General features: G+C 39.2%; 1 protein-coding gene across 2 annotated transcripts in view; it reads left to right on the plus strand.

Moving 5' to 3' along the window:
* Positions 1 to 16,896, plus strand: part of Tmem135 (transmembrane protein 135) — a 262,399-nt gene that overhangs the window by 153,547 nt on the left and 91,956 nt on the right. For both annotated transcript variants that reach the window (XM_021167719.3, XM_021167721.3), the window contains one exon: positions 9,220 to 9,285. In XM_021167719.3, coding sequence (XP_021023378.1) covers positions 9,220 to 9,285 — 66 coding nt within the window. The remainder of the gene's footprint in view (positions 1 to 9,219; positions 9,286 to 16,896) is intronic.

Genomic DNA, 16,896 nt, shown 5'->3' on the forward strand with positions numbered 1-16,896 from the left:
CTTGCAGTGAGGTAGTATATCATGATGACAGACATGTATGGCAAAGGCTGTGTAGAAGTAGGGAATGGTATAACCTTTAATCGCACCCACGGTGACCTGCTTTTTAAAAGTAAGCATCACCTCTTAAAGTGTTTAACACCTAAAGTAGCATAATCAGCTAAGGACCAAGACTACAGCACCAGAGCCCACTGATAACATTTTATATTTACAGCCCAAATGCAGCCTCCATTCTTAAATGTAGGATATATATTATATTTCCTTTGTAAATTGAATTATTTATTATGACTTATTTCTAGGATTATATTCATGCATAAAAAGTCAGTCTCAAAAGGAAATAATTAGTACACATTTATTTATACCAATATTGATGTTACCTTTGTAGCACCTTGACTCAAAATACCTGACAGAAAAAACTGAAGCCAGGAAAAGCCTGTTGGCTCAGGCTTTAGAGGAAGCTTGGATCAGCACAATGGACAGTAGAAGTACAAGGTGACGTCTTGTTCACATGACAGCAGACAGGAAGTAGAGCTTATGCTAGACCTAGGGCTGGTTTTAGTCTTCAAATTTCTGCCTGTGAGGCCCCTCCTCCTAAAAACTCCATAGCTTTCAAACTAGCAGGAAGACCTGGAGACCAATTGCTGAAAGTATGAGCTTATGGGAGACATTTCTGATGGAAACCAGAGTAACCACTGTCTGCTTAAAAATCAAGAGGAATTATCTAAATACAGTCACCATTTCTTAGAACAGGGGCAGGGGAAGGAGGGAGGTTGTTGACTCGTCATCTAACAATTATTTACTACATGGGTTAAATTTGTATACTTTCAAAAATATTTTAAATGACAACTCAGAGACCACATTAAGTTTTCTGGTTGAGAAAATTCAGTTCTATAATTGACTGAGCTCTTGTTTTGAAAAAGGATTGAAGTAGTAGAACTCTGTGTCTTGTTTTGTGCTTGTCATTTTGCTTGTAATATTATTTTTTGTGATGATTATTTGAAGAAGATAGGATTATAGGGGAAATAGGTTTTTCGTTTGATACATCTTATTATGCTAAAAGAAGACAGGAACATAGCAAGGTACATGATTAGGTCATGTCATACTGAATAGAACATGACAGGACATATAGTTACAATAGTACTCTTCCTTAGAGCCATCTACATTCCTGGAGAACTCATCAGCCCACATCTCTAAACAGAAGTAGCCTTCCTCATAACCTTGGACTGGCCTCAGTCCATTGTCTCCATGTGTAGCAAGTAGTCCCCGAGTTCTGAATGAAAACAAATTATGACATTTATGATGTCTAAGAAGAACAAGTTGATTTCATTAACATGAAAGACTAACAGATTATATTTCAACATTTGAGATTGTTGTAATACAGTTGGGACATATTTATTCACACTCTGGTTAACCACATATCCCAAAACAACCAGTATATGAGCACTTACTCATACAAAATATGAGCAAACTATACAGTATGATAAGTTGTTGAGGGGTATAGATTCAAGTATGCCTTATAAATTTCTCACTTAACAAATGCTGACTTGAACAAAAACAGAGGTAGTGGCAAGTGCAGGGAAGACTTCGTTTGCTTGTTTTCCATTGGGTAGCTCCTGAGTATGCTATTTATTTCCTCAGACTATCCAGTATGCACCAGACAGAGCTCAGCTTCTTTTTTTTTTATTAGATATTTTCTTCATTTACATTTCAAATGCTATCCTGAAGGTCCCCTATACCCTTCCCCCCACCCTGCTCTCCTCCTCATCCACTCCCACTTCTTGGTCCTGTCATTCCCCTGTACTGGAGCATATAAAGTTTGCAAGACCAAGTGACCTCTCTTCCCAATGATGGCCGACTAGGCCATCTTCTGATACATATGCAGCTAGAGACATGAGCTCTGGGGGTACTGATTAGTTCATATTGTTGTTCCGCCTATAGGGTTGCAGACCCCTTCAGCTCCTTGGATGCTTTCTCTAGCTCCTCCATTGGGGGCCCTGTGTTCCATCCAATAGATGACTGAGCATCCACTTCTGTATTTGCCAGGCACTGGCATAGCCTCACAAGAGTCAGCTATATCAGCGTCCTTTCAGCAAAATCTGGCTGGCATATGCAATAGTGTCTGCGTTTGCTGGCTGATTATGGGATGGATCCCCGGGTGGAGCAGTCTCTTGATGGTCCATCATTTGGTCTCACAGAGCTCAGCTTCTTAAGCCGTGCTTACAACCCCATGTATGTAACTGGACATGGGAGCTGTGCAAAATTTAATTACTCAATGACCAAAAAATAATTCAGAATTAATTCACAATGAAGCCAATGTATTTCTGGCAGTTTTTGTCTGTGTTGCCTGTCGTGACTTTCTGATTGTAAACATATAGACTATGCACTGGACATGTCATAGCTCACAACACTTACAGATGCCTCATGAAATGAGTGTGCTCGTATTCAAGTGTATTGTGTTTTGAATCCTACTGTTTTCACTGTATAAAGTTTTCTGCTGTGGCAGAGACATAATGGTTTAATTATGGAAAGTAAAGACTTGTCATATTTGCCTGTCATCATTGCTCAGAATGTAAACATCAAATTAGTGCATCTTTGCATCGTAGTGTGGTAGAGTGTGTAATTTTCAATATCACTGATTGTTGACTTGAGTTTTAGATTATCTTTAGACACATAAGTTGTATTGGGCATGTCATCTGGCTCTAAATTGGAAATTCACATACTTCATACTCAACTCCTCCTCCTCTGTCACCACCACCACCACTACCACCACCACCACCCTCCTCCTTACCATTATCATCATTGTCCTTTGTACATACTATGTTCCCAGGCATGAGCAGCAGCCTCTGCTGTCTGTCTTCTGATTTTGCATCTCTTGTGTAGGAACTTTTGTTAAAAGTTGCCGTGGCGTCTTCTAGCAGGCCTGCAATTAGTCCTAGATAGGGGCCAGTGTTAAAGGTCCTGGAGGTGAACCCTCTGTGATGCTTGCCTACAGGCCCGATATTTCTCTGGAATTCTTCCAGTGACTAAGTCTTTTCATTTTTCTTTTCTGGCTTTATGTAGATATTTAACCAAGAGCTAAGCTTTCTGTTCTATTTTTACCATTTCCCTTGTTCTTACCCCAGTTTTCTTTCTTGGTTTCTTGCTCCTTTTGCTCCTTCAGCTGTCTTCAACATCACTAGAATTCACCAAAGGTTGGGAAAACAAAAAGTTAATAAAAATTCTTGTATATAGCCCACGTTTTCACTCTAAGGATCTTCAGCAATCTTCTGCTCTCATTGCATAGTTTTCTAGAGCCATGAATTGAATGCTAACATTCTCTGGGTGGTTCTGGTACTTGAAAGTCCAGCTAGCTGTTTGACCACAGGTTTTTTTTGGTTGGGGACTGCTATGTAGCAATGGAGAGTCCAACATTGCCAGTTCAGGAATTGGATTGTCCCATCTCACAACATTTTTGTATATTTGCAAGAAAATGTATATCAAAAAGAATTATTATACTAAGAATCTAAAGAACTTTTTACCACTTCTTTTGATTTCTCAGTGCTTTAACAGGGTTTACTATCTGCTCAGTGCCCTAGCACAGGGACAGGCAGACCTCATCTAATAATAGTGAGTTAGAGAGTTCTTCAAGTGGTTTCTCTTACAGAAAATAGGATAAAAGCTCGAGTATTAGAAACAATAGGAAAAACAGTCAAAGGCACATGGGAATTTCCCCCTTCTAAAATAGCTCCTGGCCAGTTTCTCATCCAAAATTACTGAATGAAAGTATTTATAATAATTTACACACGAAGACAATGCTTAAATTTAACTATTAAAGGTACCAATCATTAAGTATAAAATTCTGAAAATATATAATTCAGGATTTAATTAATACGTGACTGGTATTGTTAATTTTTTCAGTTATTTTTGTTCATCTTATATTATGTCTAATTTAGAAGTTATAAATTTCCATAAAAATATGTGAAAGCATTTTATGTGTACATGCACATATGCATACATGCATATATAGCATGATATTCTCTGTAGTTTCATCTGTCTTCTGGAGTTTTAGGACATATCCTGTTCCCTGGGTAGAGAGCAACAAATGGACAGGATAAAGAAAATCCCCTGAGATTACTACTGCTGTTTCTTCTCCATACATTTCTATAGATGTTTTTGACACTCCCACATGTACACACAGGCACATACATTCACAGTCTTAAACTTAGTATTGCATCTAGGATCTATAAGATTGAATTTCTTATCTAGTATTATTATTAAAAAGCAGTCTTTTTTGATAGTGTTTTATAACAAGGATTTGTAGATATCTACCCACCCATAGTCACATAGGAAATGTCAAAAGAATGGCTAGTATTAAACATCTTAAGTGGAATGAAAACTTTAGGAGCGGAACATTTTTAAAAACAATTTTCTGTGAGATAGTTACAAGTACTGACAGTTTTCAACCCCATCCATTTCCCTCCCACACTTGTTAGCACTGGCTTAGGTACAAGTAAATTAAAACCCTTTAGGTAGAGGTCAGAGGAAAGTTACACACTCCAGTGCTTTCCAATAGAACCCAGGGCAGCTTAGCCTTACTGGCAGAATGCTGTTAGATTGAGACATACTTAAACCACTAGTGGAAAGAGGTGGCAAGTCAGTAGATTTGAGTACTAAAGATGAGATTTGGATAAAGTTCATTTGGATATTAAAGAAAAAGAATTTTGTCTTCAAATCATGTCTCCCTAGATAGCTTTCCCTTTTATCTGTGATTTGAGACATAAAAGTAATTTGATCTGGTTTTGAGAAACCATTGTTTACTTTATCTCAAGTGATTGCTTGCTACATCCGCCTTCCATGCTTCCTCTATGAAATCACCTTCCTGAGTTGTCTGGTTTTAACAGAAACTGGAAGATGTATGGCACACTGTGGCATGCCCGTCACCGAGAGTAGAATAAAAGCAAATGCGTCATTGGTGACAGTTTTACAAGTAGATCTTTCAGCTAGTTTTATGTGCTTCAGTAAAATCTATCGGTGAACTCATTGATGTATAATTTATGTTGGGAGTATGTGAACAACTCCTTTCTCAACAATGGTCTACTTTGAATCTCTTATCAAATTATATTGAAATTGTACTGTATTTTTGCAACTTAGCAGACTGTCCTAAAAGATTTTAGTTTTTAAATTTTTTTATGTTCACATTTTGATGTCAGCTCCTCAACGTCCCAGATCTATGTGTGTTGGCTTTTGCATAGGAACTCTAAGGATTGTAACCTCCCATCTAAACAAATGCAGAAAAAGTTGCTCTTATTTACAGATTTTGCTTTACCAGTTAAGTCCAATTGACAGTCCTACCCAGGCCCCATATGCCCTATGTGTAGACTTGCTTTGCCTTCACAACTTTTAAGTTGCCTCCCTCCTTTGTTGTAGCTCTAGATTTAGTCCAACAGCAATGAATGTTTTCCAGCCTCTGCTTGACTTCATTCCTAGGCCACCTCCCTCTCTTCCATCTCCTTGTTTTCCTTTTGCATATGCTATGTACTGTCACCCTGCCTTAAAGTCATTTTTGTCATTCTCCTAAGATTATTCTGTCTTTTTTCAGAGAGAAAAGAGGAGCAAAAGGGATTGGGTAAAGCAGAGATAAAGCAGGGAGTAGGAGGGAGAGCTCAGGTTTATTTATGGTTTCCTTGTGGCACCATTTATAGAGTGCTGTGCATACTTGTAACTCCAGCCTCTGCAGGTTCATTCTTGCTCAGTCTCTGACTCCCTCTGCTCCTCCTTACTTTCTGGCCACCCACTTTCTACCTGACCATTAAAAACTCAAGATGTAGATTTAAAAAAATACTGTGACCAACTCAAAGCCTTAGGTCTGGGCCTGGGTGATAGTTGAGCTGGTCAGTTTATCACTCTCTTGCACCTACCTGCATCACAAAGATGAGCCCTCCAGCACTACCCTGGCTAGCTTGCTCAGTGTTGCAGCCAGCAACAGATGGGTAGAGCCAGCTCTCTTGCTCTCATGCCCTCAGGGCTGGCTTACCTGCCCATGCCAGCAGGGCTAGTTCTAGTGTGCTGCCCATGCAAGGGCTGGCTTGCTCTTGCTCTCCTGACTGCTCAAGCTTGTGAAGATACATGTCTGAGTTTTTAATGGTTAAGTAGAGTCTCCATGACATAGGGCAAAACCTGGGTAACCTCTGGAGAGGAGTCCTAGTGAGGTGTCCCTTCTGTCTCCGACCAGCAGAAAAGAGCAAGGACACAGCGTTCTTCTCAAAGCAGTTTATTCAGGAACCTTTCAATATGCAAGCAGAAATCTCCCAACACGCAAGCTGGAATCTCCCCTAGCCCCCAATCGCAATCCCAATCTCAGTTCATTGGCCTGATCTTGTGTCATGCTGCGCCTCCGCAGCTCTCACGGTGGACATGGCTTATTTTCAGGTGTATGAGGAAGTCAGGTGCAAGTCATAAGACTTGGCTGCAGTCCCGGGCGCCATCTTGGGATTACTGCCACACCCGCTCCCCACAGTGAGGATCCAGTATTGCTAGCGTAGCAGAAGCCAGAGACCTCAAAGTAGACCAATAACTCATTGCAGTGAACATTTACAAGGAAAGAAGTGTGGACAAAAGAGCATATACTGTGGGGCACACGGAGACACACTTCAGCTTCCTTGACAAGAGGTTTTTCTTTTCTTTTTTCTTTTGGTAGTTTGGTTGCAAGGGCAGAGGCCAGGTACAAAGGGTCAGGCAAATGAGTGAGATTAGTCCATTGATGTGAAATTTACAAGGAATCAAGAAAGTTAAATAATAAAAAAGATACTGTGACAGTGTCTATCCTCTCTCGCTCACCTCTGACTTTCTAGCTGTGACTCAGTCTCTCCTCACGTTTTTGGTCATCTTAAAGGATGGATGGCCCTCCGCAGCCTTGTTCCCATTCTCACGGAGGAAGCTGCATCCGTGGGTCAGTTGACATTGCCTAGAAAACGGTTCGCTGATGATCAGATGACTTCTTTGAAAGTTTAAAAACCTTAAAGTTGCATGACTCTGAGTCCTATGCGTGGGGTTTAAATGAATAGCAGGCTGCTCATTTCTTGCCCATGTCCTTGCAGGCAGCTTTTCATTAACTGAATACATTGTGGTCGGTAGTTGTTTTATTTGGGGGTTCTGAGACTCTTGCCTCAGCCTTCTGAGTGCTGGGATTTCCTATGCTCACCATCATTCCCACATTTGCTCTTCGTGATTCCATTGTGGCTGCTGTTGACTTTGTGCTGTAGATGATAGGAGCTTGGTTAAGGTGTTTGCATCATGGAAAAACAGAAAATGTGCTTAAAATAGAATTTAATGATCACTGGATCCTATTCAAATTTACCTTGTAGCTATTATTTATAACCAAGCAAATCTATACTTTTTCTCACCTTCTAATTAGGAAGTTTTCAGTGACTTTTAGGCATTTTTATAAAATAAAGTTATTGGAATTTTATAGGGATTGAATATCTAAATTATTTTGGATAGTTTTAACACCTTAATACCAAGTCTTCCAAACACAAGAACATAAGATGTATTTGCATTTATTTGTGTCTTAAAGTTTGGATTTTGTTGTTTATAGTGCACACTTCTTTTAAACCTCCATGATTAAATTCTTTTGTTAAGATTTTTACTTTTTAATGCCTTTGTAAATGAAATTGTTTCCTTAATGTTCTTTTATGATTTTTGCTGACTTGTAGAGATCAATGACTGGGTTGTTATCTCTGATATTTCCTTTTTTTCTCTCTTTCTTTTTTTTATAATTAGATATTTTCTTTATTTACATTTCAAATGTTATCTCCTTTTCTAGTTTCCCCTCCGAAAATCTCCCCCCCCCCTTCCAACAACCCACCCACTGGTCCTGGCTTTCCCCTACACTGGGGCATAGAACCTTCACAGGACCTCGGGCCTCTCGTCCCATTGATGACAGACTAGGCCATCCTCTGCTACATATACAGTTAGACCCACAGGTCCCACCATGTGTTTTCTTTGATTGGTGGTTTAGTTCTGAGGAGCTCTGGGGGTACTGGTTAGTTCATATTGATGTTCCTCCTATAGGGCTTCAAACCCCTTCAGCTCCTTGAGTATTTTCTCTAGCTCTTCCATTGGGGACCCTGTTCTCTGTCCAATGGATGGCTGTGAGTATCCACTTCTGTATTTGCCAGGCACTGGCAGAGCCCCTCAGGAGACAGCTATATCAGGCTCCTGTCAGCAAGCTCTTGTTGGCATCTGCCATAGTGTCTGGGTTTGGTGGTTGTTTATGGGATGGATCCCCAAGTGGGGCAGTCTGTGGATGGTCTTTCCTTCAGTCTCTTCTCCAAACTTTGTCTCTGTAACTCCTTCCATGGGTATTTTGTTCCTTCTTTTAAGAAGGATTCTTAGCTTCTGGGCTAATATCCACTTATCAGTGAGTGTATATCATGTGTGTTCTTTTGTGATTGGGTTACCTCACTCAGGATGATATCCTCCAGATCCATCCATTTGTCTAAGAATTTCATAAATTCATCGTTTTTAATAGCTGAGTAGTACTCCATTGTGTAAATGTACCACATTTTCTGTATCCATTTCTTTGTTGAGGGACATCTGGGTTCTTTCCACCTTCTGGCTATTATAAATAAGGCTGCTATGAACATGTGTCCTTATTACATGTTGGAGCATCTTCTGGATATATGCTCAGGAGTGGTATTGCTGGATCTTCCAGTAGAACTATGTCCAATTTTAAACTCAGGTGACAGCATATGCTTGTGAGGATGTGGAGAAAGTGGAAAACTCCTCCATTGCTGGTGGGACTGCAAGCTGGTACAACCACTCTGGAAATCAGTTTGGCAGTTCCTCAGAAAATCTCTGACTTTTCTAAATTCCCCCTACTCACGTGTATTTTAAAGTAGATAAGTGGTTTGAATGAATTCGTTAGAAAATAACATTCAGAATAACCAGCAACTTCTGAATTGCATACAAAATGTTGTATTCTGCTAAGGCTACATGTCTCAAAGTGAACATATTTGAAATGCTGGCACATATGGATGTAGCATGTAAAGAACTTGTAGGAACCTTTCACATCAGGTGTTTAAAGCCCGGAGCCTGAAAGCTGCATTCTGGGGATAATTTAGAACTTGTCACTCTTCAAGGTACTGAGTATGTTATTGTATTGTCATTTTACAGTTTTGGTGAGATATACAGTTGTGTACACATCGTACATTTAGTTATTTATATCTTTTTATTTATTCACAGGCCACAGAAACACTATTTAGAATGGGTGTTGCAAGAGGAACCATCACAACGTTAAGAAATGGAGAAGTAAGAACCTTAATATCATTATGACTTGTTTATTATTCTTGCATTAAGTCTTGGTTAGCAGTGTTTACAATATATCCTGTGGGCACGGTATCCTGTGATGCAGAACATTGTACTTGATGTGTACATCCATCATTGCTTCTCCATAGTGCTATCAGAGCTTAGGCTGGAAGTGAATTGCTGAGTCATTTCATCTCTGGCTCCTAATTTCTTTTATAGACATTTCAGTAAAAATCCCATTTGCCCTTTATGCTTGCTTTTTTGTCAGAAGTAGGATTCTCACCCACACCTCCAGTGGAGCTACAATCTGAACTCAGTGCCTTAGACTCTGCCATCCTGACTGCTCTGCTTCCTTTTGATGTTATGCAGAACGGCTACTTATTTCCTGTGACAAAATTTACAATATTTAGTCTTCATTGGCGAGAGAAAGTGGGAGGGGGAGAGATGGGTTTGTTTTGTCTTATTGAGTCAGCTTAGTTAAGTTATAGGCTATAAGTTTTGATGTTTCTATATGTCCCTGGCAGTTAAAAATAGTCTATCACCTGGAATAAATTTCTCTTCAAAAATTAGCAGCCTGATGGCTACCCTGTCTTAATTTCCTCCCTCAATAAGACATATTTAGGTTGCAGATGAATGTAATTTTGTTGCGTTATTCTTTCTGTTTTACTGTAAATGCATAATGATAAAATATAGTGTTTTCAATCCTGGAGTTAAGTCCTTTGTTATTTAATATAGTATTTCTAATTGAGTAAGTTCAATATTTAACAGTGGCAGAGACTAACAGGTAATTGTAAATCTGCCTAGAAAGCTCGACAGTGAATTTCAGTTTTATTAGTTATTTTATGCTCATTCGGAAGGGCTGATATGCACTTTTGCACTTTATCTCTTGTCTTGTAGGAAGGCTTTCTAAGCAGTTATTTGAGTGTGTCAGTATATACTGAGGATATGAACTTACTTTATTGAATGGACAGTAACTAATATGCTGGGTTTTCCAGCCATTCTTCCCTTTTTACTGGCAATTACTGAATCCGACCAACCTGGATTAACACTGGACCAAGTTGTTAAGCACTTTGTCTGTTCTTAAAACCAGTAAAATACACATTAGCTTTTCTATTTTGGGAGCTCTTAAAATGGAATGTGTCATTTTATTAAGGAAATTATTGAAGGGCTTTGAATACTATGTTACAGATTAAATGTAGGAAAGACATTTTGAGCAGCAGAATGCTATGTTGTGTTTTTTAAAGCTCCATGGTAATCATATATGGAAGAAATCTTACTGGTCATATTACAGATAACATGGAGGCTCGGTGAAGTTAGGCATTTTGCCTGAGGTCAAGTAGATAAGAGATAGGAGAGCTCGTATTGGAACTACAATCTCCAAAACCCATTCTTTCCCCCATACTATTTGCTTCAGTCAGGTTCCTGTAGACAAGAGCTTTCTAGTGATCAAACAAGATCCCTAGTGAAAGTATTCGAATATCAAACAATTGTATTTTTGCTAAAACTTCTAAGATTAATCAGCAAACATTTTTATATATTCTAAATTGCTCCTTTTCATGTGTATAGAAAAATATCTGGCTTAGCATAAGTAGGAAAACAAAGTATTTATTCCTTTAGATGTTGAGCTAATTGAATAGTCACTTGTGGCAAAGTATTTGTAAAATCTATATTAGCTTCTTGGCTTAATCATTTAACTTAGAAAGCAGATCATGTTTTGGGTAGGTTTTAAAAAATGTGTTTGTCTGTTTGAATGGTGGACTCTATTCACCTTAGTAAACAGTTATGGGCTAAAAGATGAAACTTTTGATAATGCTTCAGGAAAGCTATCATACTGTATTCTACCATCAGTTGTGTCTGTAAGATGAAAAGTGTACTGTTATGAATTATAAACATCTGTGTTTTCTGATGGTCTTAGGTGACTCCTGTTAAATGGTCATTCAACCCCACCCCAAAGGGCTTGTGACCCTCAGGTTGAGAACTACTTGTCTTTAGACATGCTGAATTGATTAATCTATTGTGCCTCTATTAATGTTTTTGCAGAATTTAAATTAAAAAAACCATCTATTTACTTTAATGAAAAGTCTCACTTTAAAAGACAGTTTTGGGCATTGCATTTGACATATTGGTGGGATTGATTTCCTGACCAGAGCAACTTAGTCATGTTCTTTCATTTGGGAGTCATTTGTTGATGATGCTGTATGACTGACATTCTCTTAGGTGCCTATCATCTGCAAGTGAGCGAAGTTGGGCAACAGCCCTATACTTGGTGAGGATGCGTGCTGATCTAGCAATCACTTCTTTTTATTAGGGAGGCACATAAAGGAATCAGGAAATACCTATTTACCAAACTTCAAAATCAGGTGTAAGCAAGCCTGAGGCTGCAAGTACAAGTCATTTGAACCACAGTGGGATTCAGTTAGTGCTTTGCCAAGGAAATGCATCTTTACCTGCGCCTTTATGATAGGCATGAGCAGGGCCGAAGGGGAAGATTTTGAAAGACAGACACTCTGAAAAGAAGCAAGGTGGAGAGCTCTGGAGAGCCACTGGGGACACACAACTTTAATTGGAGAATCCAGGAGGATGAATGTTTGCTGAAGTAACATTTGTTGAGGGTTTATATTCTAAACACATTATAATAAATCTCATTTATACACCAGAACAGCTTTCTTCACAAAGCATTATTAGGAGAAATGAGAGTGAACACAGATACACAACTATTGATGGGTTTGGGACCCAGTGTATGCCCATGCTACCCAAAGCATTCCACAGACACAACAACAGCAAAACCCAAAAACCCTAAAATACATTTGTAGTCATAGAAAACTCTGAACACCAAAACTTTTCTTGAATGGAATGAAAAAAGCAGGAGATGTACTATTTGACATCAAGTATGCTGCAGAACTACAGTCATCAAAACAGCACATACTGGTGTAAAAACAATATGTAGGCCAATGGAGGGGAGCCTGGAAGTAAACCCACACACTGACAGCCTGGTGATGTTGACAGGGATGAAAGTAGTTCACACAGAAAAGAACAGCCATTCAATAAATGGATGCTGAGATAATGAGGTATTCACTTGCAGAAAAGTGAAACAAGGCTGCCATCTCTCACCATTTATAAAAATCAAATACAAATAGACTAAAGACTTTATTTAAGCCCCCAAACTGCAAAACTCCCAGGATTCATAAGGAACTCCTGAATCAGAAGAGCAAGTCAGTATTGATGGCTTTGGGAGCTAGTGTATGCCCATGCTACCCAAAGCATTCCACAGATGCAGTGAAGTATTTATATGCTAATGACATTCTCCAGAAAACTAGAAAACAAGCAACAACAACAAACCCCAGAAAACCCTAAGATACATTTGGAGCTATAAAAAATGCTCAGCACTAAAAAGTCCTGTCCCCAGAGAAAACCCAGTGAAAACTTAGTAAAATGTGTACAGTGAGTTCTGGTGAAGATGGAGATATGACCCTGACATGCACACTACTGGTGGGAAAGCAGATTACAACCAACACCATGGAACACTCTATGGAGGCTCCTCAGGAAAATGACATGACCCAGCAGTCATTCTCTTTGATATATAGGCAAGGCAAATGAAATCCACATGTTGAAGAGGCATGCACCTGTGTGTTAATTATAGCACTCTTTGTAAGTAACCAACAAATAGAATCCAACAAATAGACTAGTACCTACCTACTGAGGAGTGGAGGAAGGAACTGTGGTCTGTATGTGTCAATGAAAATCAGTAAATCGTTCAATTTGTGACAACATGTAGAGAAGTAGAGATGAGTGACATAACAGACACAGAGTGTTAGGCATCGCATATGTCTCATGTTAGGTCATTAAAAAGTTGATCACACAGTAACTGAGAGGAGACAGATGGTTGCTTGAGGGGAGGGAAGGATGGAAAAGCTTGAACAGTACAGACTAACCTACATTTCAATAGGAGGAACAACAATATGAACTAAACAGTACCCCCAGAGCTCCCAGGGACTAAACCACCAACCAAAGAGTATACATGATGAGACTCATGGCTCCAGGTGCATATGTAGCAGAGAATCGCCTAGTCTGTCATCAATGGGAGGAGAGGTCCTGGGTCCTGTGAAGGCTGAAGGCTCTTTGCCCCAGTGTAGGGGATGCCAGGACAGGGGAACAGGAATGGGTGGGTTGTTGAACAGGGGGAGGGGGGATGGAATAGGGGGTTTTCATAGGGGAAACGAGGAAAGGGGTTAACATTTGAAATGTAAACAAAGAAAATATCTAATAAAAAGAATTTCTGGAATGCTAATGCCAAATAGTGCGACTATAGATAACAGTAATATATTGTATATTTAAAAATGCCACAAGAATCTTGAAAGTTGTTACTGTAAAGAAATGATTAATGTTTGAGAAGAGAGGGATATCTAATTTGATTTAAAAATTAATGCAGTCATGTCTTGAAGAATCACTTTTTGTGTACTCTTTAATATGTACAATTTTTATATTTCAGATATAAATTAAGAATTATAAGAAAATCTAGTAACTATTAATTTTATGCACTTAGCACTATTTTTGACAAGAACTTTTAGGTTAAGAAAACAAACCTTAAATTGAGAATTTCGTATGTGAATATGTCACTGAAGCCATAGTACAGGGATTAGACTCATGTTCTCCTTGGCTTAGGCAGCCTCTTGTCACCAAAACCCTGCATCTGCGTAGACGCAGTTTCTCTTTCTGCGTTTCCTAGTTGTGTCTTGGGGTAATATACTTAACTTCTTACAAATTGGTATTCAGAGTTCTGAGAATGTGCATTAGATGAGGTTTATGGCTCTGGATGGCTTTGACAGTTTCAGCTTCTAGGAAGATGTGTATGTGCTGCCCACCTCATGCATGCAGGTTTAGGTTGCCAGCCTTGCCTGTCCGTGAGAACTGCTTTGAAACGCTATGAACTTGCAAGGCTGGGCCAGTCTGGTGTATACATCTTATTTTTAACTAGTGACTTATTTCAGTTCATAGCTGCCTCTCTAAAACATCTTGAAATGTCTTTCATTTTTTACTTTTTGAACTTAAGAAAGATAATAGTTTAAGGTAATATAAAGAAATAACACAATACAGAGTGTATTTTAAAGGTTTACTACATAGAGAATACAGCCGTATGATTTGTTGCTGATTTGACAAGGTGTTTATGGAGTTTGACTCTGAATCTACTTGTGGCATTTGTCTTAGTGTCATTTCCTGTTGCTGTGAGAAAATACCCTGGAAAAAGCAACTTAAGACCGGATTTACTTGGCTTCCGATTCCAGACTATGTTCCATTGTTGCATAGAACTTAAGGCAGCGGGAACTTGAAATGACTGGTTGCATCACATCCACAGTCAAAGAGAGAGAGAGGAGCTAATAAATACGTGCATGGTAGTGTTCAGCTTCTTCTCTGCCTTTCATTCAGTGCATTGTACAGCCCAGGGAATGGTGCTGTCCACTCAATTAATTCACTTGAGAGCATCTCCAGCTGACCTGTACACATGCCCACAGGACATATGGACAGTCCCTCATGAGACTTCTCAGATGATAGCAATTATGTCATGTTAACAATTTAAAACAAGTTATTCTACTTGGCTTACTAGGGTGGGAGCCTTTCATTTGTAACTTTCTAGGAGCCTGCTTTAATAATTTATTGGGGCTGGCCAGTGGCTCACATGTCCGGGTTCGAGCCTGGAAGTCATCTTGAAATCTGGAAGAGAAGAGGGAGCCTAAGCGGGTTGAGAAATAATAGAACCAAGACATGCTAGTCTGCTCAAGGTTCAACTTTAATGTCAGGGAACACGCCTTATAAAGAAAAGGGGAGAAAGTCCATTCCCGCCAATTCATCCTTGGAGCCTGGAACCAGCTGCAGGTGATGACATGCAGAATAGGGCATAGTTTCCAGAATATCTCTGGGGCCTCTCAGCTGGTAGCAGTATCTTGAAGGGGATCAGCAGCAGTGGTAGTACAATAGAGTGATCTAGGGAGGAAGGCTCCACCCTAGATAATCTCCTTAGTGGCAGCAAGGTCAAGTTCTGGATTAGCCTGCTTCAGGTTTATGGGTGGCTACAATAACTAGTGCAGAATACTCTACTATAGGATAGGCATAGCAGTGAGAATCCCTTGTTCTAGAGCTATGTTTCATGAGTCAGGAGCCTGGAGGATGATAAGGATCTGAGTGTTGGATGGACAAATATGTAGATGGATTTACCAAAGGCTTCTGTGGCAAATGCTGTTTTATTTCTGTTTAAGACAGATAGTAATATAAATATCTTCATTGACATTTTTATGTTTAAGTGTTAGTACTATATTAATTCAAAGATTTGGTGCTAGGATCCACAAGAGAGGGAACTTGCTGGATTTATCCTTCTGGATCTGGGTTACCTCCCTGAATATATTTTCCAGTTTTCATGCATGTTCCTGTAAGTTTCATGGTTAGCTTTTCATTACAGATTAGATGAATTCCATTGTATATATCTACTAGATTTTCATTATCTCTTTCCTAGGTATTGTGAAGAGAACTGCATTGAACATGCCTAAGCAAGTATCTCTCTAGTAGGGTATTGAGTCGTTTGGGTATATGCCAAGGAGTGAGATGATAGATGTATTTTAACTTTGAGAATTTTCCTCATTGATTTCCATAAAGGCTGTACCAGTTTGCATTCTCACTAGCAGTAGATGAGGGTTTTCTTTTCTAGCATCTTCTCTAGCATTTGTTGCCAGCTGAGTTTTTAATCTTAGCCATGATGACTGGAGTAAGACACAATCTCAGATGGTGAAAGAACAAAGCGTTAGTATTACAGACAGGGGTGGCTTTGAGGTTTGATGACAACAGAATGCCAATAACTGGAAGCAGATATTTTTAAAGCAGTAATATTAGACAGATCTAGCCTGTGGCAGTGTAGTAGTGTCTAGCCCTTCCTCTCTCCCCTTTCTTCTCTTGAATAATTGTGTGCTTGTAAGATCTTCGGTGCTATTAAGTTACAAACAAAACTAACCATTTAAGCTTCTAGGATACCTTGTCTACTAGTTGAGCCTAAATTTTGCCACATGAACCTTTTCTCTCAGTGTCTTTTCTGAGATGAAAGCATTGTATCTTGAGAAATATGATCATGTATCTATAAGGCATCTGTTACAATGTCTAGTATGAACTAAATGTGTTAGATTTGTCCTATGCTACATCATAATTATTTTCTTTTAATAGTATGGTTGTGTTGTGATTTTTTCATAGTGTGTAAGTTGAGAGTCCATAGTGAGAGAGTTTAAATGATTTCCTCTATAGTTGCATTAACAACAGTGTTCTGCTCCCTTCCGAGTCAGTCAGTTACTTCCTTCAAAGTCATGCTATTTAGATTGGCATGGACTGTGGTGTATGCAGTATGTGTTCAGTTACAAACTTCCTATACTTACTCAACCAAATCCTGCTGATTACATCTTTGTTTTTATACAAGTAATAAACACGTCAGGAAGTGCAGTGACAGAAGAAAAACTGACGTGCAAAGAGTGCTGTACACAAAAGAGGGTAAAGTTACTGCGTGTTGAGTACCCGGTTCTCCTGAAGTGGAAATGGTTGGTCAAAGGTCCCACTGAGGTGAGACACTAACCTTCCACAGAC

This window comes from Mus caroli, unplaced genomic scaffold, assembly GCF_978045245.1.
Source record: "Mus caroli unplaced genomic scaffold, Mus_caroli_1 scaffold_8, whole genome shotgun sequence".
NCBI classification, from domain to species: domain Eukaryota; kingdom Metazoa; phylum Chordata; class Mammalia; order Rodentia; family Muridae; genus Mus; species Mus caroli.